The sequence below is a fragment of the Blastocystis sp. subtype 4 genome (genome assembly GCF_000743755.1).
Source record: "Blastocystis sp. subtype 4 strain WR1 chromosome Unknown seqid_0175, whole genome shotgun sequence".
NCBI lineage: Eukaryota > Bigyra > Opalinata > Blastocystidae > Blastocystis > Blastocystis sp. subtype 4.
The window spans coordinates 1-22,951 of NW_014569372.1; the positions used below are offsets into that span (position 1 = coordinate 1).

The 22,951-nt window shown below is 40.0% G+C and overlaps 10 protein-coding genes across 10 annotated transcripts; 2 read left to right on the top strand and 8 right to left on the bottom strand.

Moving 5' to 3' along the window:
- Positions 1 to 146: 146 nt before the first annotated feature.
- On the bottom strand, positions 147 to 1,683 carry JH06_2772 (hypothetical protein; the record flags this gene model as incomplete). The annotated part of the gene is made up of 5 exons (XM_014671286.1): positions 147 to 641; positions 673 to 701; positions 731 to 943; positions 974 to 1,612; positions 1,647 to 1,683. The coding sequence occupies 5 exons, from the start codon at positions 1,681 to 1,683 to the stop codon at positions 147 to 149; spliced, it is 1,413 nt and encodes a 470-aa protein (XP_014526772.1).
- Positions 1,684 to 3,405: 1,722 nt separating this feature from the next.
- JH06_2773 (sphingolipid transporter-like protein) lies at positions 3,406 to 4,780 on the top strand (the record flags this gene model as incomplete). Its single annotated transcript, XM_014671287.1, has 3 exons — positions 3,406 to 4,139; positions 4,171 to 4,507; positions 4,538 to 4,780. 3 exons carry the CDS (start codon positions 3,406 to 3,408, stop codon positions 4,778 to 4,780), a joined length of 1,314 nt encoding a protein of 437 aa, XP_014526773.1.
- Positions 4,781 to 4,803: 23 nt separating this feature from the next.
- Positions 4,804 to 6,966, bottom strand: JH06_2774 (hypothetical protein; the record flags this gene model as incomplete). The annotated part of the gene is made up of 12 exons (XM_014671288.1): positions 4,804 to 4,962; positions 4,993 to 5,238; positions 5,267 to 5,511; positions 5,558 to 5,624; positions 5,655 to 5,795; positions 5,827 to 5,859; positions 5,896 to 6,087; positions 6,120 to 6,236; positions 6,269 to 6,367; positions 6,413 to 6,640; positions 6,671 to 6,859; positions 6,889 to 6,966. 12 exons carry the CDS (start codon positions 6,964 to 6,966, stop codon positions 4,804 to 4,806), a joined length of 1,794 nt encoding a protein of 597 aa, XP_014526774.1.
- A 49-nt stretch (positions 6,967 to 7,015) lies between these two features.
- Positions 7,016 to 8,009, bottom strand: JH06_2775 (hypothetical protein; the record flags this gene model as incomplete). The annotated part of the gene is given in 5 exon segments (XM_014671289.1): positions 7,016 to 7,381; positions 7,397 to 7,610; positions 7,643 to 7,737; positions 7,779 to 7,904; positions 7,938 to 8,009. The coding sequence occupies 5 exon segments, from the start codon at positions 8,007 to 8,009 to the stop codon at positions 7,016 to 7,018; spliced, it is 873 nt and encodes a 290-aa protein (XP_014526775.1).
- A 261-nt stretch (positions 8,010 to 8,270) lies between these two features.
- On the bottom strand, positions 8,271 to 10,699 carry JH06_2776 (synaptobrevin-like protein; the record flags this gene model as incomplete). The annotated part of the gene is made up of 12 exons (XM_014671290.1): positions 8,271 to 8,384; positions 8,414 to 8,555; positions 8,585 to 8,714; positions 8,746 to 8,828; positions 8,859 to 8,978; positions 9,008 to 9,072; positions 9,098 to 9,304; positions 9,336 to 9,535; positions 9,566 to 9,853; positions 9,884 to 10,344; positions 10,374 to 10,425; positions 10,456 to 10,699. 12 exons carry the CDS (start codon positions 10,697 to 10,699, stop codon positions 8,271 to 8,273), a joined length of 2,106 nt encoding a protein of 701 aa, XP_014526776.1.
- An 882-nt stretch (positions 10,700 to 11,581) lies between these two features.
- JH06_2777 (hypothetical protein) lies at positions 11,582 to 12,233 on the bottom strand (the record flags this gene model as incomplete). The annotated part of the gene is made up of 4 exons (XM_014671291.1): positions 11,582 to 11,734; positions 11,765 to 12,002; positions 12,036 to 12,124; positions 12,162 to 12,233. 4 exons carry the CDS (start codon positions 12,231 to 12,233, stop codon positions 11,582 to 11,584), a joined length of 552 nt encoding a protein of 183 aa, XP_014526777.1.
- Positions 12,234 to 12,330: 97 nt separating this feature from the next.
- JH06_2778 (hypothetical protein) lies at positions 12,331 to 16,341 on the top strand (the record flags this gene model as incomplete). The annotated part of the gene is given in 15 exon segments (XM_014671292.1): positions 12,331 to 12,421; positions 12,452 to 12,490; positions 12,521 to 12,588; positions 12,602 to 12,691; positions 12,722 to 12,805; positions 12,836 to 13,084; positions 13,114 to 13,230; positions 13,255 to 14,052; positions 14,068 to 14,610; positions 14,641 to 14,700; positions 14,731 to 15,123; positions 15,139 to 15,633; positions 15,664 to 15,732; positions 15,763 to 16,020; positions 16,051 to 16,341. 15 exon segments carry the CDS (start codon positions 12,331 to 12,333, stop codon positions 16,339 to 16,341), a joined length of 3,645 nt encoding a protein of 1,214 aa, XP_014526778.1.
- Positions 16,342 to 16,938: 597 nt separating this feature from the next.
- Positions 16,939 to 17,454, bottom strand: JH06_2779 (hypothetical protein; the record flags this gene model as incomplete). The annotated part of the gene is made up of 1 exon (XM_014671293.1): positions 16,939 to 17,454. The coding sequence occupies one exon, from the start codon at positions 17,452 to 17,454 to the stop codon at positions 16,939 to 16,941; it is 516 nt and encodes a 171-aa protein (XP_014526779.1).
- Positions 17,455 to 17,930: 476 nt separating this feature from the next.
- On the bottom strand, positions 17,931 to 20,513 carry JH06_2780 (galactose binding domain-containing protein; the record flags this gene model as incomplete). Its single annotated transcript, XM_014671294.1, has 1 exon — positions 17,931 to 20,513. The coding sequence occupies one exon, from the start codon at positions 20,511 to 20,513 to the stop codon at positions 17,931 to 17,933; it is 2,583 nt and encodes an 860-aa protein (XP_014526780.1).
- Positions 20,514 to 21,147: 634 nt separating this feature from the next.
- JH06_2781 (galactokinase) lies at positions 21,148 to 22,529 on the bottom strand (the record flags this gene model as incomplete). Its single annotated transcript, XM_014671295.1, is given in 3 exon segments — positions 21,148 to 22,173; positions 22,205 to 22,306; positions 22,323 to 22,529. 3 exon segments carry the CDS (start codon positions 22,527 to 22,529, stop codon positions 21,148 to 21,150), a joined length of 1,335 nt encoding a protein of 444 aa, XP_014526781.1.
- Between the last annotated feature and the right edge of the window lie 422 nt (positions 22,530 to 22,951).

Here is a 22,951-nt window from a genome sequence, read left to right on the forward strand (position 1 = left end):
CCTATGGATACTCCACTAATTCGGAACAATCGATATACAGACTCAGCATCACTCCTCAAAGAGTTTAAGAGTAGTTAGTTTCAGATTGTTTGTTATAAGAAACAGGCTCTTCCCCTCCAATCTGATTTGTTCTGATTAAGAACCCATTAGACATCAGGATCAGAATTCAAATCATCTTTCATAATATTCCAATTTACCTTACGTCGATGTCCAGGGATACTTCGGTTGTTTCTTCCAAACCGATCTGGTTCTATTCGCTCCTCTTCAGGACCATTAGGGAATGGCCGATTTCCATTCGTCATTGGAGGATGTCCAAACTCAGAATGAAAGGCTTGATGTTGATAGTTTGAATTAGACACGGAATTCCGATATTCTCTTCCATACTTCAAGTACTCCTCCTTCGGATATCGATTGGAATAGTTCAAATCGTCTCTGGATCTGTTTACAGAATTCGAAGCTTCTCTACTAATGTTATCTGTAGAGAACATTCGTGATGTATGAGACATCGGTAAAGGTTCTTTCACCTCTTGCGCTGGAATAAAATATGAAGAATCAACACTTTCAGGATAAGTATGAAGAAACTTACAATTCTTCCTCTGACACTGACCACGAAGAAAATCACGACAAATTTGTGTATTATGCTATAAATCACTTTTTTTAAAATGTTAATACTTGATGTAATGTATCATTGTAGGTAGGAACTAGGATTGATAATTACATCGAGTCTTACCATCATATACATGCATAAAACGACAATTCTCTCCTCTTTTACACTGTCCATTCCGGAAATCACGACAAGCATAAGGAAGTTTTCGATTCAAATGTTCAGTTGGTAGAGGAGTTACATGAGATCGCTCTGGTATAGGGTCAAGACACGGTGAATGTGAAATCTGGACAGGTGGTTTCTCCATTTCTTCTCTTGCTGGTAACATCAAATGATCATCTGCAAATTACTACAAATACTCAAAAGAACCATGAAAGGAAACAGAATCTACTGAGCGAAGATTTAAAGAAGAAAGAGGATGTAATGAATAGGAACGTGGAAGATAAAGATCAGAATGGATTGGCTCGCCGTTGGTTACTGGACTAGAGTACATGCGAAGATGGTGGTTAGAAGGATCAACAGAATATGGTACTTGAGGTGGATAATAGACATTGACTGAATCCATCTCTGAATACAGAGGTGGTTCACTTGATAGTGGTTCTTGAACCTGAAAATGCCTGGGATATGAAATCGACATTCCATCATTGTAATTGGCTACCTCTGAAGGCTGAACTAGCGAAACCGCTTTTCGATGACCATTTCTACCATTTTCGTATTCAAAATCATGCTGTAAAGCACTTGTGTTCGAAACAGAATAACGGTTCAGTAGATCATAAGGATTACTATGAACAACTTCCGTAAGATCCAAGCGATAATCTTCAAAACCATCAGCATTCTCTTTAGAGGATGCATCTCGTTCAAACATCATAGAATGATGAAGGCTACGCTGTCGTGAAGAATGGATTCCTGAATTTGCATCAAAGTCACTCGTATTATACAAGTCCAAACGATCTCCCGTTGAGCTCTCTAGTTTTGTACGTGTATAGGGCTTCACGTCTCGCACTTCATCTAAGAATTATTCATTCTTACCAATATGCCCAACACTCTGACGCAGTTTGTCTGTGATATGCTTGCGACATAATTATGCCAAGAAACAAAGAGACTGAAAGAGAACTATCAGTAAGTTAAGTTCAAAAAGACTACTATAGAAAGATGGCACGCAACAGACAAATGGATTCTAATTACTTGAATGAATAAAGCAACTCTCCCGCGGGAAAGACTTTGAAAAGAAACAAACAGTTGTATCAAATAAATATGTAGATCGATATCAGGAACAAAGAACTACAGGCCTAACAATGAATCCAATTGATTCTGCAATTCGACATCAACAGCAGTCTTTGAACCTTTCGAATCAAATTTTGTGGATTTGGAATGAGAAAATGTTTTCTCTTGATTTAACGATGACATTATGGGATCAGAAGTTTCATTATCGGATGTATGTGTTGAAGTGAATAGAGAAGAGATGTTGTCGTCATAGAACTCGCTGGCGAACAAATCGGCAGTTGGGATCTGCTGGAGACTGGTAGCAAGACTTTCAATATTCTATTCTTCATGTAAATCCTCCGAAGATACGGGAAATAAAACACTTTGTTGTCGATCTTTCATGTCGATTTGCTTTGCATAGTCTGAAAATTCGCATTCTCGAATGTATAATTTGGGAAGAGTAAGTATATCACAAGAAGGAGCTTCTTGTACCTCATCATCTGTTGAATCCTCTTCATACTGCTTGTTTACTTCTTCTATTTTTTCATCTTCTTTGATAGAAGAAGTATTCTTCTCTTGATATCGTTTAGCATGCGCTTCACGTATTTCCCTACGAGAATTCTCAGAAAGAGTTCCCCGATGCTTCGATCGATAGATTAATCTCGATCTTCCCATAGTGTTAAGAATGGAATGAACATAGTCTATTCTTCGGGAATAGGATTTGGATTTTAAACAATGCCATTTCGTGCACCTAAATGGTTGGATGGGTCTACGTTGGGTTTAGTGTGCTATGCTCATGTTCGTCTAGAATTAATATCTGGATCATGTGTGGAATTCTTGTAGGTGGTGGAACACTATACGAATGGAAGACAGGTCGGTTTAGAGGGAAGCAACACGATCGTTGGAGTGTATATATGGCAATTGTGTATGTTGATGATATAGGATGTTACCAATGCTTCGAATAATGTAACGGAAGAGGATGACGACGATGATGATGAATAAATTGCGAAATCACTTTCTTTTTCTTATTTGTTTGTGAGAATATGTTTACTTTGATTTCTGGATCCATTGAATCCAATTCCTACTTTACCCAAGTATTTCGCTCAATCACGGTAGGATATGCCAAGGGACTTACTGCATCGGCTTAATATCATCTAGAAGCGAGTTAGAACAGATAAGGAACAATCACGGGAATAATACTATTCCATTGGAGCGCCATTCTAAGGATTATGAATGTGTCACATACAAATATTCCGACTCCATACTCTCAGCAGTTTCGTGAGTATCTTGGAAATCGAATCCACTATCGTTCTCTTTTGTGGATCTTCTTTTTTATCAATCTTCTGAACTACGTGGAGAGATCTATCATTCCTGGAAGTGTTGTGGAGATTGAAGAGTTTGTTGGAAGAGTAATTGGGCATGACCCAGCAACTTTCGTAGGCATGCTTCAAAGTGCATTTATTCTTGGTTTCTCTGTTGCGTGTGTTGTTTTTGGTTTTTTTGTTTCCCTTCAATCTCCATTCTCTGTTATTTGTATTGGATTGGGAGTTTGGACTGCAGCAACAGTTATGAGTGGGTGTGCATGGAATTATGCATCCATGTTTATTGCCCGGTTATTTAGTGGAGTTGGAGAAGCTGCATTTCAGATTGTTGTTCCTGCATTTATTGATGATTATTCTCCAAAGGATTTAGTGGGCTCTTCCATGTCGATTCTCTATATGGCCATTCCAGTAGGTACAGCAATTGGATACACTCTTTCTGGGTATATTGCTGAGCACTATTCCTGGAGAATCATGTATATGATCACTGCTCCCTTAATGGTCCCTTTCTTGATCATTCTTCTGTTTTATCCAATCGAATCAGTCTCCGAAGATCATGATCCAAGCACTCCTCTGTGTGTTGAGAACGAAGATGCGGAGAAACAAGAAGTGACTCCGACCGAGAAGGAGAAGGAGTGTTTGGATGCAGAAGATGGATCTAAGGGAGAAGAAAAACTGGAGGCGAGATCATGGGTCGTATTGAAGGGTATTGGAACTATGCTTATTACGCCTACTTTCCTTCTTGCAGTGATTGGAGAAGCTGGATGTGTGTTTATTTCCTCTGGGTTCACTTCTTTTGGAAATGTTTTTTTGATGAATCTCAATTTGTTCTCTACCGAGTCCTTGAGTGCTCTTGTTGTGGGATGCACTGGGTGTCTTGCTGGGGTGATTGGTAATGGCGTGATCATGGACTTATCTCTAGGTGCTTCATTAGGAGGTTACACATTGGATTGGCAACTGCGGTTACGAGATTCCTTTAGCAATCTGTACAATTATTACACGCATCTTTTTTTGTGACTATTTTTATCTTACCATAACCAGTAGATTTTCAGTAATTGCAGTAATATTCTGTTGTTTGGATGCTTTTTGCTTGCGGAATCGTTATCTGTTTATTATTTGCTTCTTCCTTGGATGTGTTGCGATCTTTGCTGCTAATCCTTCTTGGACTCTGGTAATTCTGAAGACATCACCTCCTGATGTACGTTCATTAGCTGTTGGAATTGCCACAATTATGTACCATTTTCTTGGAGATGTTCCTTCGCCCATAATCATAGGCAAGATGATTGATGTATGGGTTGGAAGAGCGGGAGATGATCCAGTGAAGAGATATCAGGCTTATTACCATGTTCTTCAATTAGTCCTGTTCATGTCGATTATTGTGGTAGGAAATGAGAAGAGATCTGAATTGAAGGTTCTGACATGGGGTCTTGGGTATTTGTTGACGTATATTATGGAGTTTAAGAAGGAGAAAGAATCGATTCCTCCAGTAGCTAATGAAAGACAAAGTGTATTAGAAGATAATAATGTAATTGTTACTGTGAGTCAGAAAACAATTGATTCTTTGTCTGATTCACTGGTCATTGTTCACAGTGATGAGGAGACTATCTCCCAAAGTCCTATTCAACCAGTATCTAGTAACAATATAGTTGTCTAGAATTTGTTTTTGTTGCAAACACTTCATTCATTCCAATCATCATCATCTCGACTCCGTTTCTTTCCTGTCAACTTCCTGGACTGATGACTCTTAGAGCACGACGATTGCTCATCACTCTCTTCATGAATATCATCCGTTTCATCAAGATCTGTATGACTATTTGTATCACTTCGACTAGCTTTCTATTCATCACTCCTTCCTTCATTCTCTACAGATTGATAACTCTGTACTGATAGAAAATCACGGGAATATTTGGTTAATTCATCAGGATCCACAAAAGGATCTCCAGTAAGTTGTATTTCTTGTGCATTTCCCATATACCAAAGGGCCATATGACGATTCACACAATCAATACGGAAAATGGATTGACGATAATCCTGGAGAATTTGTAACACTTGATTCCGATATCCATTGAGAGCGATAACTTCTTTTCGTTGAACAAAGAGAGCATAGCAAGCCTACGTAATACGATGAACCAACTCCTACAATAAGTTCATTACAAAGAGGTTCAGTGAAAGCAGTATGAAGATGTTTCAAGCAAGAGAGTAGAACTTTGTCCACAGTGTACAAAACATACCCTCCAGCTCCAACCAACTGATGACATTCCTCTTCAAACATCGGATTATCGATTTCACCTCGAACTAGCATAATTACTGACCCTAAGATTTGTTGAAGTCGTTCTGTAGCAGAAAGATTCACATCAGGATAATTCATATGAGCTTCTCTCACAACTATGAAGTCAGTCATTCATTCAATTCTTACTAGTATTAGAAATACCCAGTTCCTTTCTATCACTACTATGAAGACAGAGTTGACTGACTTGGGACACTCGAGAATATAAAATCTATACATCAAATCTGCTAGATAACGATACTTCATAATAACGGAAAAAGGCATATATAATGGTATTCCCAAATACAGTATTATATTCATTTGTTTGATCATCATTTGGAGTTTCAATACAAGATATGTGTGGATCGATATGATCATGAGATTGAGTGAAGAGAGAGTTTTCCTGCATATCACAATACTGATAAACAACCTACCTTCTCACATTGATCAATTATATCTTCAGATAACTGAAACATTGAACAAACCAAGTATTTTAGGAATACCCGAAATCGTTTCAAATCTGTATATGCAAGGGATCTCTTCGCACTAGCTAGTAGAATCCTCAATACAAATCGATGAATGTTTTCATCAGGCAAATGAAAACGCATTTGAGGAGACCGCTTATCATATCCTTCCAGTTTGGCTTGAGAGTAGAGAGAAGGAACTAATTGAGATAGACTATCAAGTGTCTGTGACTATTCAATAAGATAAGGAATGAGAATGATACACGAATACTATCAACAAATGCTTTCAAGTTAATATTTCGTTTATCCTGAGTCTTGAATGTATAACTGTATGTATCAAGAGACTTAACATAATTTGACTTTTGTAATTCTCTCCATTTCTATGAATCAACCCATAATCAAAATCACTGACTGTTTCTAATAGACTTTTTTCTCGAATCCAAATATCTTCCTTTTCTTCCATTCGCTGAATAAGTCGAGGGATTGTTGTCTTTGGAGCTTCTACTAACATCTTCACGTTACTCACATATCACAATGCACTTACTCGAACAACTACCTGATCCAGTCCTCTCTCTGTATACAATCTTCGTATTGTTCTCCAATCCATTTGAGACAATGCATCCATCTTCAAACGAACTGGTTCTGTTTGACACTGATTCAACTCATTGAGAAGAATCTTCAATGAACCCATACAGTGTCGATTCGTCTCAATTAGGATGTCTGTTTCATATCGATCATCTTCAACTCGATATAGGGCTTCTGCATAAGTATTACGATGATAATCCTATCAGTTATGATTCTTCCAATCATTTACTCCTGACGTGAAATCTTCAGATCCTATTGGACATGAGATCCAATTGTCATTCAGAATCCGTCCCTCGAGATACGTTCGTTGGGATCCTCCACGATGAAGGTAATCAGAAGGTAGAAGATGATATGAAGGAGTACATCGGGGAAGTTTCTTCACTTGTTCAGGGAGTAAAGCAGCTGGTTCGGTAGTAATCTAGAATAAATAAATACATCCGTACATACAAATTCTTGCTGGATTCCATGATGTGTCAAAAAACCATCAATAGTTTGTAGAATCTGTGTTTGCTTAGGATACAACATTTGGAGAAGAGAAATGAACTCTGCTAGTGAGATGATTTCCTTTAGGTTATCATGGATTGGAAATATATACCTTGTTGAAGAGTAGACAGATCTTGACAAAATAATGATACTTTCTGGGACCTCCAAGCATCCGTAACGATTCGAGAGAGTGGATGTCAGATGGCTGTAGTTGGATACGATTATCAACACAAGGCCTCTTCGAAGGCTGCTTTGGGAGAATTCCATCTCTTTGAGAGGCTAGAGGAACACCTTGCAATACTGGAACAGAAGAGTACGATTGAGCAGAATAAATAGGCTGATAGACAAGAGGTGGAGCAGTGGACGAAACTAATGAAGGCAAGACAGGATAATAAGTAGACTGCAATTGTAAAGGCGTTGAAGAAATATTAGTCGACATACCATTCGCAGGAGATGACTGAATCAGACTTACCGCATTTGAACGGCTTTCAGGTGGAAGGAAGCAAATGAAGTCCTTAATGAGATCTTCTTGATCCTGAAACAATTGTTTCACTTCTTGAACAACATAATCAAGGGAGTTAATTCCAGACAAATAGTTTTTTAGGAGAGACATAAACTTCTGGTATGTATCGACACCACGATCTGCAAAACGTTCACGAATACGATTTACAAATTCCTTTGCATGTCTAATTAAATTACCATTCTTAATAAAACCTACTGAGCGTCAACTTCACCAGAAGGAATAAGGAACTCTGTCTTTTTGGTTGCAACGTCTTCTCCAGGAAGAAACTTACGAAATTCGCTAACGAGATTCTGATTATCTTTTAGCATCTTATACACTTGTGTGACCATACTTTCATATCCAATTCTAGAGCCATTACATAGTAAATAATATGGTAGTACTCTCCTTTATCATATCCGATGATCACTTTTAAGAAGAGAAGAAAAGTCTCTGATTCACCTCCACATTGTTTTTTCAACTATTTCTCATTTCGGATTAGCTGTCAAACTACCTGCTGGATAAACATCCATCCTGGATTCGTTTCTTCATCCGTCGGTGGTTTATTCGGTTTGTCCAGATCCATATTACTGGAAAGGACTTATATTTGGTATTTGTTTGACTGCAACAATAATCGTCCCGAAAACCGCCAATGGAAGAATAGCCAAGAAGAATGGATTTTGTTAATGCTTGCAGAGACCGTTGTACAGTAATATGAACGGTCGTTAAAAACGAGTTTAGAAGAAATATACAACAAACAGGAAAACAAAGAATACTCAACTTACATTATACTGCAACAAGAGTTCATCTTTTTTGCCTGCTTATAGAACATCTTGGATTCTGCTAGTTAAGGTTCTTCCAAAGAAGTAACATCAAGGATATGATCAGAAAGGTCATTCGACTTTCCTACAAGATCATCCAACTTTGTACCACGTTCCAATACACTATCAATTGTACGATTCTAGTTCAGACACTTCAAACACACCCTACAAGAACTTCTTTTGTTTCGTCAATCTGTGTATTGATTTGTGTGATCTTATCACACTTTGCAGGATCCTGATAATCTTGAAGTGTCTTTGAAAGTGTTGTAATTGGGAACTGATTATCTTCCTTTGCGTTCTTCCAACGGGCACTACCATCTACACGACGACAATCACCTACATATACTTTGTGTCGAATTCTTCCAACAATTTTGATTCAAGATTAAACGCAACACGAGCGGGATATTCCTTGTCTGTGACAACTACGGCTCCGAGACCATCTTGACGAAGATAACAATGACACATATAATCTATGAATCACCCTACAGAAACTTCTCATACCCTCATGAGAAACGCTCTGTCTCTCCGAAGGATTGGTTCGCTGAATAAGTGTTCGCGAGATGAAGGTCAACATTTGCTTCACTCTATATTCGCAAGCCGTTATCGGATCCTACGTCGTCTTTTGGAAGTAACTAAACTGCGACAGTTCACATTCTTGACACAGTACAATAGGTTCAGGTGTATCTCGTTTCCATTTCAGGATAGCAATGCTCAAAACTTTCATTATGCGTGTACTACAAGGAAAACAAAAGAAATGAGACACAATAGCTGGAATACTTTGAATCCCGTGATTCCAGCTTGGCAAAATGATTCGCCTTTTATGTCATCCTATTTACACTATTTCTCAACAAACAGACCAAATGAACTGTTCTTCACCCTCAAATCCTGTCGGCTGACCCCCAGTGGTAATGCAACACACCTTGTAGATTTCTCCCATCTCTTCCTTCTTTACAAGTCGCTCTGCACTCTTGATAATATCGTCGACTTTGTTGTCATCTTCTACCGTCTCTGCCATCTGTCGTACTCGTTCTTCAATGCCCAATCCACACAGAAAATACCCCTAGAGTCTCACTCCATTTCCTTTCTCTCACCTGAGGAATCGGTCCATGGTAATGAACCAAATCTGACTTACTATTCTCCACTACCTTCCCTAGACTCCGGAAGTCGACATCCGCGGTAATATCGATCTTTCCAGGCTCTTGAAGATAAGGGACAAACTGATGGTTTTTGATTCCACGCAAACTATTCTTGGCAGCATAATTATTACCATAATCAATAAATAATGCACTTCCTAATTCTCATTCTAATAATTCATTCTCACCTTTTGTCTCTTCAAGCCACATGATGATGTCTTGAATCAACATACTTGCTTCAGGACATACTTCAATCGTATCTCCTTCTTTCGCATCATACACATTAAGACTCCTTGCAGGCGGTTTGGTCTGAGAGGAGTAACCCTTCTGTTGCATGGCAAAATCGATGTCCTCTGTAACATGAATCGGCTTCTCTTTCTTTGATGACAAAGGCATTCCATCAGGACCTAGAATACCTGATTTTGCAACCTCTTTCTCCAACATCTGTTTTCTCTTCCGAATATGTTCCAAAAATGCTATTCATTACAGTTCTAGAAGATACATACCACTCTCTGCTTGATTGGTTGCTGGTTCCACTTGCTCTCCCTCAAACAACCCTCCTAACATGGCTGTGGTAGCAAGGTTGTTGTGAGGACAGAGTATCTCCTTGAATTCTGGCTCTCCAGGAGTAACCTGGTTCACGGATTCCACTGCCTCCTCAGGACCCTTGACTAGCGGAGCTGACGCATGATCCGAGTCTTTCTGGGAGGCTGGAGAAGCATCGTCCTCAATCCAATCCACATGCCCCTTCAAATCAATCAGGATCTCTCTCCAGCCCTTCTTCGTGTATTGAAACTTCTGAATGGGAAGTGCATCGAGAAATTCGTGACCAATAATCAAGGTTGGATAGGTGTGTGGAACTGAAGCAATTGTATTGTGCCAGAAGACATCATTGTTGGAAGGATCACGCAGTTTCATATGTTCCTTTCCAGTAACCACATCAATCTGTTCCTCTTTCTCTAAAGGTCTACGGGAGAGAACCATCCAATTCCATACTTGCAGTCAAGACTATACTTTTGCTTCTTTCTCATTCCTGGACTCATTTCAACTAGATGAATGTCTAAACCATTGAAGAAACCCGGAAAATGTCGGGCTGCTCGCAACAGATCATGCATCAAGGTACCTCTTCCAGGACCTAATTCAACTAACTCCATCTTCTTAGGTTTTCCGAATTGCTCCCACTGGGTCACACACCAGATTCCCAGAAGTTCTCCAAACACTTGATTAATCTCGGGAGAGGTAATAAAGTGAGATTGTTCCTTACCGATCACATCACAGTTGTGATAGAAACCAAGAGTAGGATGTGTAAGAGCCAATTTCATATACTCTGCAATTGTTAATGGTCCTTTTGATATAATAAGGGTTTTTAGATGCTCTGCAAGCGTTTTCGGGTCTGATGCACTTCGCTCTGTTTATTATCCATCATTATGCATCAAATTACTTGTGAATCCATCTGGATTTACTGCTGAGTAAAACCGTATTGATGTTCTCAAAAGTACTGTCTTCGACCTGATTCCATGACTCTATTCAAATTAATGTCCACCTCTAGGATCTACAGCGAATGACAGCATTTAAACAACAAACACTACAATCGAATGATCAACAAGATTCTCAGATCTATTTCTCTTTTATCAATGCTGTGATTTTACTATATAATTGGAGCATAATATAGAAGAAAGGACCATTCATCGTTCCCTTCTTTCAGTATACCTATTCGAAACAGCTCAGCTATTCACATTTAGATGTTGCAATCACTTCAACAGATAAGGAACACTAAGACTATCTCGTACAGAAACAAACAGAAGTAGAAGGTGAACACTGAAAAACACTTTCCACAGTAAATGACCTGCTCATGATTCATCATCCCCAGTACCTTTCTTACGATACTTCTTTTCAATGATTGTAATCTGTTGATAACAGCAGAATGAAATTACCTACCACTTCTTCTGCATGTTTTGCCCAATACTTTATGTTGGGGACATTGTAGTTTTGATCAATATAAACCCCTGCTAAAAATGAAACAGTGCCAACAAGGAAGTAGTAGTTAGGCATCAGGAAACAAGCTAATAACAAAATCGAAAGCAAGAGTTTCACTCCAGTGAAACGTCCAGATTAGAATGTGAACAGAGGGGATCCCAACTGTCTTATAGTACCCTATTCTTGTTGAATCCTTTAGATTATACTGAAGAAACAAGCAAAATAGGTTACACATTCAATCGAATCAGATAAATCGAATAAACATCCCGACCTTCCTCCTTCATATCATAGGCAGTCACAGTACATGGAAATCCAGCTGCTACCATGATCCCACGAATGATGCCTCCAACAAACGAACAGCAACTAAACTCACCCAACTCCTACATTTCAACATCAGAGCAAATCCAAACCTTTGGAACCGATATGTACTTGCTGCAGAGAGGATGGTTATCTGTAAGCATATACTCATTGGGATTATCGGCCCCCCTTTCTAAGGCGTCGACATTTCTGCCAAAGAGATACTTCCAGCAAGAAGAACTAATGAACTGTAACACTTCCATTAACTTTGTTGGCCGTTTTCCAGGTTTCAACTTGGAATACAGAATCTCCAAAATCTTAAACCCAATATCAAATCCACATTGATCAATTCTAGATTTGTAATCCTTCCTTGGAAATGCTCACTTTTGTTCCAAATCTGTACTGCTGGAGACTCTTCGTTTTTGATAACTGATGAACTCGGAAAACAGAAAAGAAAACGAGCTCTCACTGACCTATACGTTAGGCTTCAATCAATCATCACTTTCCTACTTGAGGATACTGACTTTCAATAGGAATTGATAGCTTTGATCGTGCTCCTGTATTAGAGTAGTGGAACTGCATGTTTATGAGTGTGGCGCAAAACGAGGCAGTAATGAAACGCCTGCTTCGTCGCAAAACCCCGCCAAAACGAGGATAGGTGCCACATTCTATCTTTTGAATGCATATCAAGAAGGTCATTATTCAGGGTTTTGGGAGCTATGCGCGAGCAGAAAACCCTGATTTGTTTCAACCTGGAGTCAACGCCATTTGTCTGGAAGTTATTTTTACGTAATTTATAGTGGGCGTGAATGGGTCAGGAAAGTCGAACTTCTTTAAGGGTATTGAAGTGTTGATAAGGTCAATTGTAGCAATTCAATTTGTTTTGAGTCCAAAATATATGAAGATTGATGAAGAACGAATGAAGGAACTGTTTCACGTACTATTGATAGTTTTACAGTCATTTCCAGAAAGGACGCAATGACGCTGTGACAACAGCGCGAGTAGATATAGTATTTGATAATTCAGACGAACGATTTCCTGTTGCATTGAGTCATTGTCGTTAGTGTTAGAATGAGCCTGATGAAGTCACCATTCGTCGAACAATTAGTGGTACAACGGATTCTTTTTATGTGAATAACCGAATGTATGCAAAAGTGAGACTATTCAAGAAGACTTAATCCTAGAATGAGTTGGAAAGTCTTCTTGAAACTGCTGGATTTTCCCGTGATAATCCTTATTATATGGTAGAACAAGGAAGTGTGAAGCAATTATGTGAATTGTCTGATGAAGGTCGATTGCGTCTCCTGAAGGAAGTAGCTGGAACTCGTGTTTATGAAGAGCGTCGCCGCGAATCTGAAAATCTTCTAGAAGATACCAAGTTGAAGGTATCTCAGATTCGAGATATGATTGAAGAGATGAATCGATCTCTAAAAGTAGGAATTGGAATGAATGTCTAGCATAGGAGCTCGAAACAGAGAAAGAAACATTAGAAGAGTATGAACAGTATGATCGAGAGAGAAGAATTTGTGTTTATTTCCTTGCTTCTGCAGATATTCGAGAGAAGGAGGATGAAGTAGAGGTTTGATTGGAAGGTAATGTGTAGATCAATCGATGCAATGTGAATCGTAAGACATTTGCTGATAAACTTGCTGACTTGCACACACAATATGACCAAGCCCGAGATGCTGTCCAGCAGGCTGAAGATGTGTTGGCGAATCTGACAAATGAGGCTTCTTCGATTCAAGTCACATCCTCACAGCTGGAAGTGGACCGACGAACCTTGTTGCGCGAAGTAACTTCATTGGAACTGGATCTAACAGAACTCCGAGGAGTTATTGATCAGCAACGTGCTCGTCAGGAACAGAGTGCTGAGTCGCGTGAACGAGTTATGAAGGAAATGAATGGATGTCAACACCAGCTCCAAACCATTGTCCCTCAGTTGCACCAGGCTGAAGAAGAGGCATCTCAAGCAGAATCAGTGCTAGTGGCAAAGCAAACTCAGTTAGAGACACAACGAAATCGTCGACGATGGCAGACAACTGGATCTCCTGAGGAATTGGCAGCAATACGAGCTAAGGAGTTAAGTCCGTTACAAGCTGATGCTTCAGCCAAAGAGAGAATTGTCATCAGTACACAGAAGCAGTTGGAGACAACGAAAAGAGATGCGGAGTCTCTGGAACAGGCTCTTCAGAGCAAGACACAGAAAAAGGAAGAATTGAATATGCGTCAGAGTACGCTTCGTGTGCAAATGAATGAGATTCGTGCTTCTCTAGAAGGCGTAGTAACCGAGCGAAAACAATTGTGGCGTCAGAATGAAGAGTTGATATCGGGTGTCGAGAGAGAAGAAATGGTTCTGGAGAAGGATCTTTCAGATCTGTATCGTTTGGTTGGAAATCAGTTTGTGTGTGATGTCTAGATGCCTGGAGACTTGCGAACAGGACTCGAGTTGCTGCCTTCGATTCCTGGCGTGGATTTGACTGCAGTACTGGGACCTGTAGCGGGGCTATTTCAACCAAAGCAAGAACGATTTGTAACAGCACTTGAGAATACTGCTGGAGGTCGCCTCTTTCAAGTGGTTGTAAGAGATGATGAAGTTGCTTCTCAAATCTTACAGTATTGTCGAGCCGAACGAGGAGGCCGACTAACGTTACTTCCATTGGAGCAGATGCGACGAGTAATCACAGAACCTCAGTATCCAAAGGATTCTCGATGCTTCCCATTAGTTCAGTGTATTGAGTTTGATGAATCGGTTCGACCTATCATGATCAGCGTTTTTGGGAATACACTGTTGTGTGAGGATCTTCAGACAGCTACAGAGGTTGCACGAGAGTTTAATATGAATTGCGTTACTCTTGCTGGAGAGAAGGTGGGGAAACGAGGTGCTATGAGAGGAGGTTATGTTGACTCTCACTCAAGTCGGTTGCGATTGTGGAGGAGTGTTCAGAAGAAGCGAGATCTAGTAAGAATGAATCAAAGAAGTGATTTTCAGATCAACCAAAAGAAGAACGAGCAAGATGATATTAGGAAGAAGTTGGAGATGATTCACAAAGTTGTGATATGTGAGTTTGATAAGACATAGCAAGAATTGGACTTATTGGCAAGAGAAACCCAGATCACATCAGGAGTACGGTTAGTATCCTCTTCATTAACAACCCTTTTAGCTGAGGAACGAGAGAGTTTGGATCAGTTGCAGCATCTCACAGAACGACGTGATCAACTGGCATCATCATTGACCTCTGCTCAAACTGCATTGCGCACTGCTCAAGGTCGTGTCGAACAGCTTCAGAGAGAGATGATGGAACCAGGTGAGATAATGAGTGATACTGAGTTAGCTGCTCTTGAAGAGGAAGTTGCTTCGTTGGAACGCATGCAGCAACAAGCTACTCAACATCTAGAGAGTCTTCGATTGGATCGTGTTCGTTTGGAGACCCGTATCACCATGCTACGAAAACAAGCTGTGAGTCTTATGACTGTGATTGAGACATAGCTTGATATTGAACAAGCGCGTGCCCAACCTGATTCACATTCATCTAGTGGAGATGTGTTGAATGTGAATGACTCTGTGGCTGATTTGGAAGCACGTGAAGCCCTTCTCCAGCGCCGACGTGAAGAATTAGCAAAGGTTCAGGCAGATCTGGATACACTAGAACAACGTCGAGTAAGTGTGAGTCAGCAACAAGACTCGGAGCAGACAAAGATGGAGCTGGCGAAGGCAACAGAAGAGGCATTGGAGAGCCAAATCGGAGGACTGAGGAATCGAATGCAGGAACTCCTTCAGAAGCGAAACAATGCCTTAGCACTTCTAGAGGAGAAGCGTCGAGATGTGAGTGTGTTAAGCAGTATTCCTGCGGGAGCTGAGCGTTACCGAGATTACTCAACAAATCATTTGAAAACACTTCTAAACAAGGCTAATAAGCATTTGTTGAAGTTTGACAAAGTGAATCGGAAGGCCATGTCTCAGTATTTGGTATTCAGTGAACGAGTAGGATAGGAAGGATAAATTGAGAGATAGCGAAATGAATTCCAGAAGCGTCATGAAGAGCTAGAAGAAGGAATGAAAAGTATTCACTCTCTTATTGATGTGAGGAAGAATTGAGAGAATCATTAGTAGACATTGGATGAACGAAAGAATGAAGCCATTGTTCGTACTTTCAAACAAGTTGGACTGCATTTTAAGGAGGCATTTCAAGAGATGGTTCCTAACGGAAATGCAGAATTAGTTATTCGCAAGGAGAACCCTGAAAGTGATGAGTTCAGTGGTGTCGGAATTCGAGTTTCGTTTGGAACCGGAGGAGAAGCATTACGAATCAGTCAACTATCAGGAGGACAGAAAGCTGTAGTTGCATTGGCTCTAATCTTTGCAATTCAAGTAGGTTTGATGATAGTAGATGATTGATAGCGTGCTGATCCTGCTCCTTTCTACTTGTTGGATGAGGTGGACGCTGAATTGGATACTCAATATCGTCAGATGGTTGCTCGATTGGTGAGAAAGCAAGCAGATCAGCAAACCAACGTTCAGATCTTCTGTACAACATTCAAACCAGAGATTATTGAAGAAGCTGATTCGTTCTATCGTGTGACATTGAAGAACGAAGCCAGCCGGATTGAGAAAACAACAAGGGAAGAAGCACTTGAATTCGTTCACACTCGGTTATCTGCTGCTCCAACTACAGAACATCCCACAAATTGATATAAATCTTCTATGTTTATTGATGAAAACAAATGAAAGAGACGCTTGATTTCGAATATTCTCAACAACTTGATCCATCGAGATTAACGACTTGATCATCTCAGGATTAGACATTAACCGAAGACGAGAGGGACTTAATAGCTTGCTTAGCAACCCTGGATACGACTTTTCTATCTTTTGGTACAAGACAGTCTTCTTCATGTACTACTCATTATCGATCCAACGATTCTATACAGATGAAACAATGTCAGGACGATTCGAAATGATTTGACATAGAATCTTGATGTGTTCTATCAATAAGAATGGATCAGACTCACCAACCTTCCCGTTCTTGCTGATGAAAGGAAGTATCCTGAGACTGTTCCCTCCATGGATTATGAAAGATCCGGTCATTTCCTTCATGATCTTGAGAATGTAATGACAAATGAACTCCTCGGGAAAGATGATGAAGATGACCCGAGGAATGATGTGTTGTTTGTAAAAGATCTTGATACTTTTCGAGACGAATACGATCTTCGGATGGATTTTTCTTCATAGACATGCCAACAGGTGGCATATCTTTCTGAGTAGTCTCTGGTCTCTGGAATCAGTCCAATTTCACACCCATACATTCTTATCTTTGAAAATTAGTGCTTTGCCCATATAGGACTCCACTTTCTGTTGAATCACTTGACGCGTTTTCTTAAAGTCAACATAGCTGTTCGAATCTTGCAAGAGGGAAATTATCTCTTCCAAATTCTTGTCATTCTCCAAGTAGGATCGGAAACTTGGATTCAACTCTTCCAGTTCGACTATCATTGGATGCGTCTGAATACAGCTACGTACAATATTAATATCTGAAATGATATCTTTTACAAGGGGCGATTGAATGGCAATCTTTACAATATTGGGATGAGAAGAGATAGCGTTGTGAATCACTTCATACGAAACTTCTGCACTTGACTGATAGAGGAGTTGTAAGTCATCTCCGAACAGGTGCTTTGCAATTGATTCCAAAACAGAATCTGATGTATCAGATTCATTACCAGCAGAAGAAATGTCTTCACAGGATGATACACTTTCTTGTTGCATTATCTCTTGATATTCGGTATCCTTAACTTCACTAATGACCATGTGGATAACCGAGTCATTGTTGATGCCTTTTCGTTAAACAATAATACCATATCTACCATAATAGTACAGGTGGTGGTTGTTTTGTAATAAATGACCTTTATAAATCAGTTTTATGCTACTAGGATTGGTACCCTGACTAACCCCAATAACACCTTTTGCTTCCATTACAGTTTGGTCTGATCTGATATTGACATCAATAACTGAACCTAGACAGATACATACCTTCATTCGCAAAATATGTATGTGCGGATTGACAACCGCGGTTCATTTGTACAGAAAACGAATTCAACAAACAATAAGGGACACACACGGAAATCTCTCCCAGAGAGTATTTATCCTTTTTCTCAAAAGATTTGAGGATTCAAAGTCTTTTCTACAGATTTGTCAATTCATTGAGAGATTGTTTCTACAACACCTAAGTGATATAACAGAGAGTCCTGTCTCTTTCCTTTGCAATCGATAACAAACATAGGAGATCATACAGTCTCTTCAAGCAGACTCGTTTGCTCTTGTTTCATATTCTTCTTCTTCTTTAGCTGTTTAGGACCGCCTTCTTTACCAGATCGAGAATGCATATACATACAGAACAATCCAAATACGAACGATAGGAGAACAGCCAGAATACACACAGCCACAATCACAAGAGTAGACCAAGGGAAAGGTAAACGAAGAGTGGGTTTGGATGTAATCGTAAGATCAATAAATCCAGATACCCCTTGCATTCCCTCTTTCATCTCCTCAACCAGACTATTCTGGAAGTGTTTCATCTTCTTCAGAACATAATCACCAATCTCCTGTTCTACTGTGAATCGCATCACAATATCCAGAGAAAGACTGTCATCAGTATTCATAATTACAATAGGGAAGGAGATTTGGTCCTTCCACACAGTCAAGTTGCTACAAACAACCGATACAGCAGCAGTTTCAAATTTCTTCATAGCAGTATCTCGAATTCCATCAATACGAATTCCAGTATCAATAAAGGCATATCCCTTAGAGGCATAATTAGCAAGACACATACTTGAATCATCAATCCATACAGGTTCAACGTCTTGACGTCCACAAATACGATGATTCTGACCATAGTATCCAAATGGACAACGACCAGTTACCGTATTACCAACAAGAGCAGAAGGCCAACCAATCTTCTTCTTACAATACGCTTCTTGACACATTGTGAATTGCATGTATCCTGTTCTGAGAAGTGTATGATTGGCAGTGTCAGTAAACAGGATGCGGAAGGAATTGTAAGGTCGTTTGGAAGTTAACTGAACCATTTCCACATCTGTTTGGACAAAGAACGTAGGACTATCAATAGAAGCAATTTCATCCTCCACTAGAACGGTGTTATTATTGCCAGAGTCCACAATACGACCAAATACACGGAAAGCACGAGGACGACCATCAAGTGTAGAAGGAGATCCAATTCGGAACAAAGAGGGAGTGATGAATGTATCATTGTAAAGATTATAATAGAGGTTGACAGGGAGAGTTGTTGATTGCCACCAGACGTAGCTTTCAGTGAATGCCTGATCTGCAGGATGATCAGGGTCAGGATTTGGCTCATCATCATAAGCATGACCTTCAATAGAAGGAATCAAACACTGTGATGTACTCAGATGCAATCGTATGTCAAATGAAATGTCAGTTGGAGTGAAGATAGAATGAGAAGTGGAACGATGGAGTGAGATAGCAAGTTGATTCACTTTCTTAACAAGATACGAAGCAGGGAAAAGTGCAAAGACTGTTGATGTCTGGAGAGAAGGAGAAACACGATTGACTTCCTTGCCATTCAAATAGACAATCGCTTCATCTTGGAGAACCATTTCGAGATTAATCAAAGAATACTTTGCTGGATTGGAAATGGAGAATTGGTGTCGGAAATACACAGTAGCACCTTCTTCATACTGACCCCAAGTTCCTGAAGAACCTTCCTTCCAGTTTTTATCATTGAAGTTCTTCTGGGTCCATTTATCACTAAATGTAAGCGAGTATCGGAATGTTGATCCCATTGGCACAATATCACCCACAACAAATCGTTCTTGTTGTTCAAATTCAGAGGATGTCTTTTGGAAGGACTCCAACAGAAGTCCTTTCTCATCTTGCAGATTCAAAGAATCTTGCCAAGTTGTTGTTCCCTCTTCAGATCTCATGTACAAATAGTACTCTCCTGAAGGGAAACAGAAGTTCTTCTTGTGGTAGTGAAACAGATTACTCACATTTGCTAGCTGTTCTCCTCCAAGAGTCGTAATACGATATCCATCAGAGCCTCCAATGTCTCGAGAGAATTGGAGCAATACTAGTTGGTCAGGACATGCGTCCATATAGATGGAAAAGGTTACAGAGTTTTCTCCCTTCTCATTGCGAGAACTAGCAACAAAAGTATGCCTTCCTTTCTCCTTCACATATCCCTTCAGGGCGAGACTGTATTGATTAAATGTCAACGATTCTGGAAGAGGAGGATTGAAGGTAACATTTGAGAAAATCCCAGTTGCACTGAACAGCAGTTCGACTCCCTCACTCGAATGAATAATCAAACTTTCTTTATTCACAGTGAGGATAGGAGGATTCTGAGCAATCATAGATGTTTCCTTCTTCTCAATATGTCCCACTTCGGCTCGCACAAAGACGAATGTTGTATTATCATCTGTATGAATACTTCCTGTGCAACTACCGGTCCAAGAAGAAGTACAATTCACTGTGAACTTAAGATTCCCTTTTGGAATACAGAAATAGCTATCCTTCATAGTTAAAGACAAAGAGGATTCCTCAAGAATCACACCATTGTGTTCCAGAAGAAACGAACCTTGTGATCCGTCTTCAATATGACGGATAGTATAGAAACCCTCATCACAATATACAGCCTCCACATAGAAAAGAAGAGAAGAAGAACCAGAGTCATTGGTAACAGTAATGTTAAATTGTTGTTTTGGAAACACTGAACGCACAGTTCCAGATAAGGTGAGATCGCTACTATCAAACCTCATGAAAGCAGGCAAAGTGGGAGTAATCGCCCATCTTCCCTTTTCAACATCGCATTCGAACTTATATACGCCCATTGATATTAACATCGTTACCCGAACCTCATTCACAACATTACCTTGTGGATCACGGAGAACAATTGGTCCAGGAGACTGCGACAAAACCAGTGCAATAAAAGTGACGAAAACGAGAGGAAACGCTCTATGCATACCCACTACAGTTGTTATAGATGAATGACCCTAATTTTGCAGTATACATTCTGTAGCCACTCGTTTTGTTATTACCCACTATTCATATGTCCGAATCATAATAATCATAGATCATTTGCATGATTACTACTGAACATACACCATTAATTGGGGCCTATTCAATTATAATTAAAACAGTCTTATGGAAGGAGTCATCAGCTCTAGAAGATATATCTTTCGATAAGTCATTCTTGGATCATCATAATGATATTTGATTCCTCTTATCGATCATTTGAGTATAGTTGGTTGACTCATTAATATCTGCATTATGCTTTTATGATGGTGTGTAACCATATTTGATATACCAATTGACGTTTGTATCATGGAACACAATTGAAGAAATACCTAGAGTATCTAGTTATAACGAAACCAGGATGTTTCTATGGTCAGCGATACTGACGATCAAAGGGTTAATAGAGAATAAAAATGACAGGATAACAAACATAAGAGAAAAGAGATTACGTTAGTTCTTTCTACGCATAACGAAATAACTGACAGCAGCAGCTGTGGTAGCCAGACCAACCCAGAAAGGAACACTCTTCACCAGTTTCTTCATTGGGCACTTGCACTCACAGGTAGGAGCAGCCTTCACTACTTCATCCACTTCATACGCCTTCAGGACACGAGCACCCTGAGAAGGGGAAGTGACAAAACAAGTACATTCAATGCCCGTCTTCTCCTTGTACTGTTTCTCAAGAGCTTTTATTACTTCATCAGCCTTGACAGAATCCACAAGACAGACAATACAACCACCAAAACCTCCTCCAGTAATACGAGCTCCATAGACTCCATCCTGGTGGGAAGCAATCTCCACAAGCGTATCAATCTCAGGAGTACTCACTTCAAAGTTATTCTTCAAGGACTCATGAGACTGATACAATAACTGGCCAGCACGCTTGTAGTCCTTGGCTACAAGAGCTTCCTTGCAATCCAGACAACGCTGACACTCCGATACGACATGCAAAGCACGACGATATACAACATCGCCCATTTCCTCCTTCATTGACTCCACTTGCTCAATTGTAGCATCTCGAAGTGCCTTTACCTCAGGATACTTGGCTTGGAGAATCGTCACAGCATCCTTACATTGTTTCACACGATCAGGATACTCACTACCTGTCAGTTGATGCTTATTGTTGCTATTGCAAACAATAATAGAAACAGAAGGATCATTCATTGATACCAGTTCTCCCTTGTTACTACGACAGTCAATCAAAAGGAGAGAACCCTTCTGACCACAAGAGGAAATGAATTGGTCCATAATACCACAAGGCATGTGAGCAAAGTTGTGCTCAGCTGCCTGACAGAGAAGAGCTCGATCTTCAGGAGTCATCTCAACCTTCAAAAGCTGCTCCAAAAAGACAGAGACAGCTATTTCAAGGGAAGCAGAACTGCTGAGACCACCTCCAAGGGGCACATCTGATACAATTGCCATATCGAAGCCAACCTCCTTCTTATCGAAGCGAGTGATGAACTCATAAACAACACCCTAGAATTGACTGCAATTATGAAGTTCAAACCGAAACATAGTTTATCCAACTTCCAGAATCATCACGAGTCAACGAGGCATCACCGACAAACTCGACAACTCCATCCATGTTGGCAGACACAACACGACACTTCTAGAGATCAAAGAACAAACCAGACACGAACAGTTCCAGGAACAGCCTTTCCAACAACCGCAGTTCCCAGATGAATAGCCAGGGGACAGACAAACCCATCACAATAATCAGTATGCTCTCCAATGAAATTTACACGACCAGGAGCATAGGCAAAGATAGAAGGCTTTTCATCGAAGGTAGTCTTGAAAAGTGCAACTGCTTTATCACGGAGTTCGCAAGCCATCGTCAACGGTAACAATTATCTACGTGGAAAGATTCATGTTATTTGAAATGGAAAGCTATTCTATGGAATTGTAGGAATTCAACAAGGCTATTCTGAAGACACATCTTGTACGGGGGATCCAAAGTCTCACATTCATTTTGTGTCAGAAAGGGGTGATACGAGCTATATAGACCTAGAGAAAGAATTATTGTATTAAAAACCGTGCTCCTCATGCTATTCATAATCCCTTTTGGATCTTTAGGTTCACCTTCTGCTGGCGGTATTCGAAAGGGATCCGTGGAAGAACACAAATAATAGGGTCTTTGTCAAGAGGGTAGAACTACTCTTTCCACATTTCCACGTTTCCACTTCATAAGATATCTCACATATTTCTTATTTGCGCAGACTATTATTATAATGTTCCCTCTGTTATCTCAGTATGA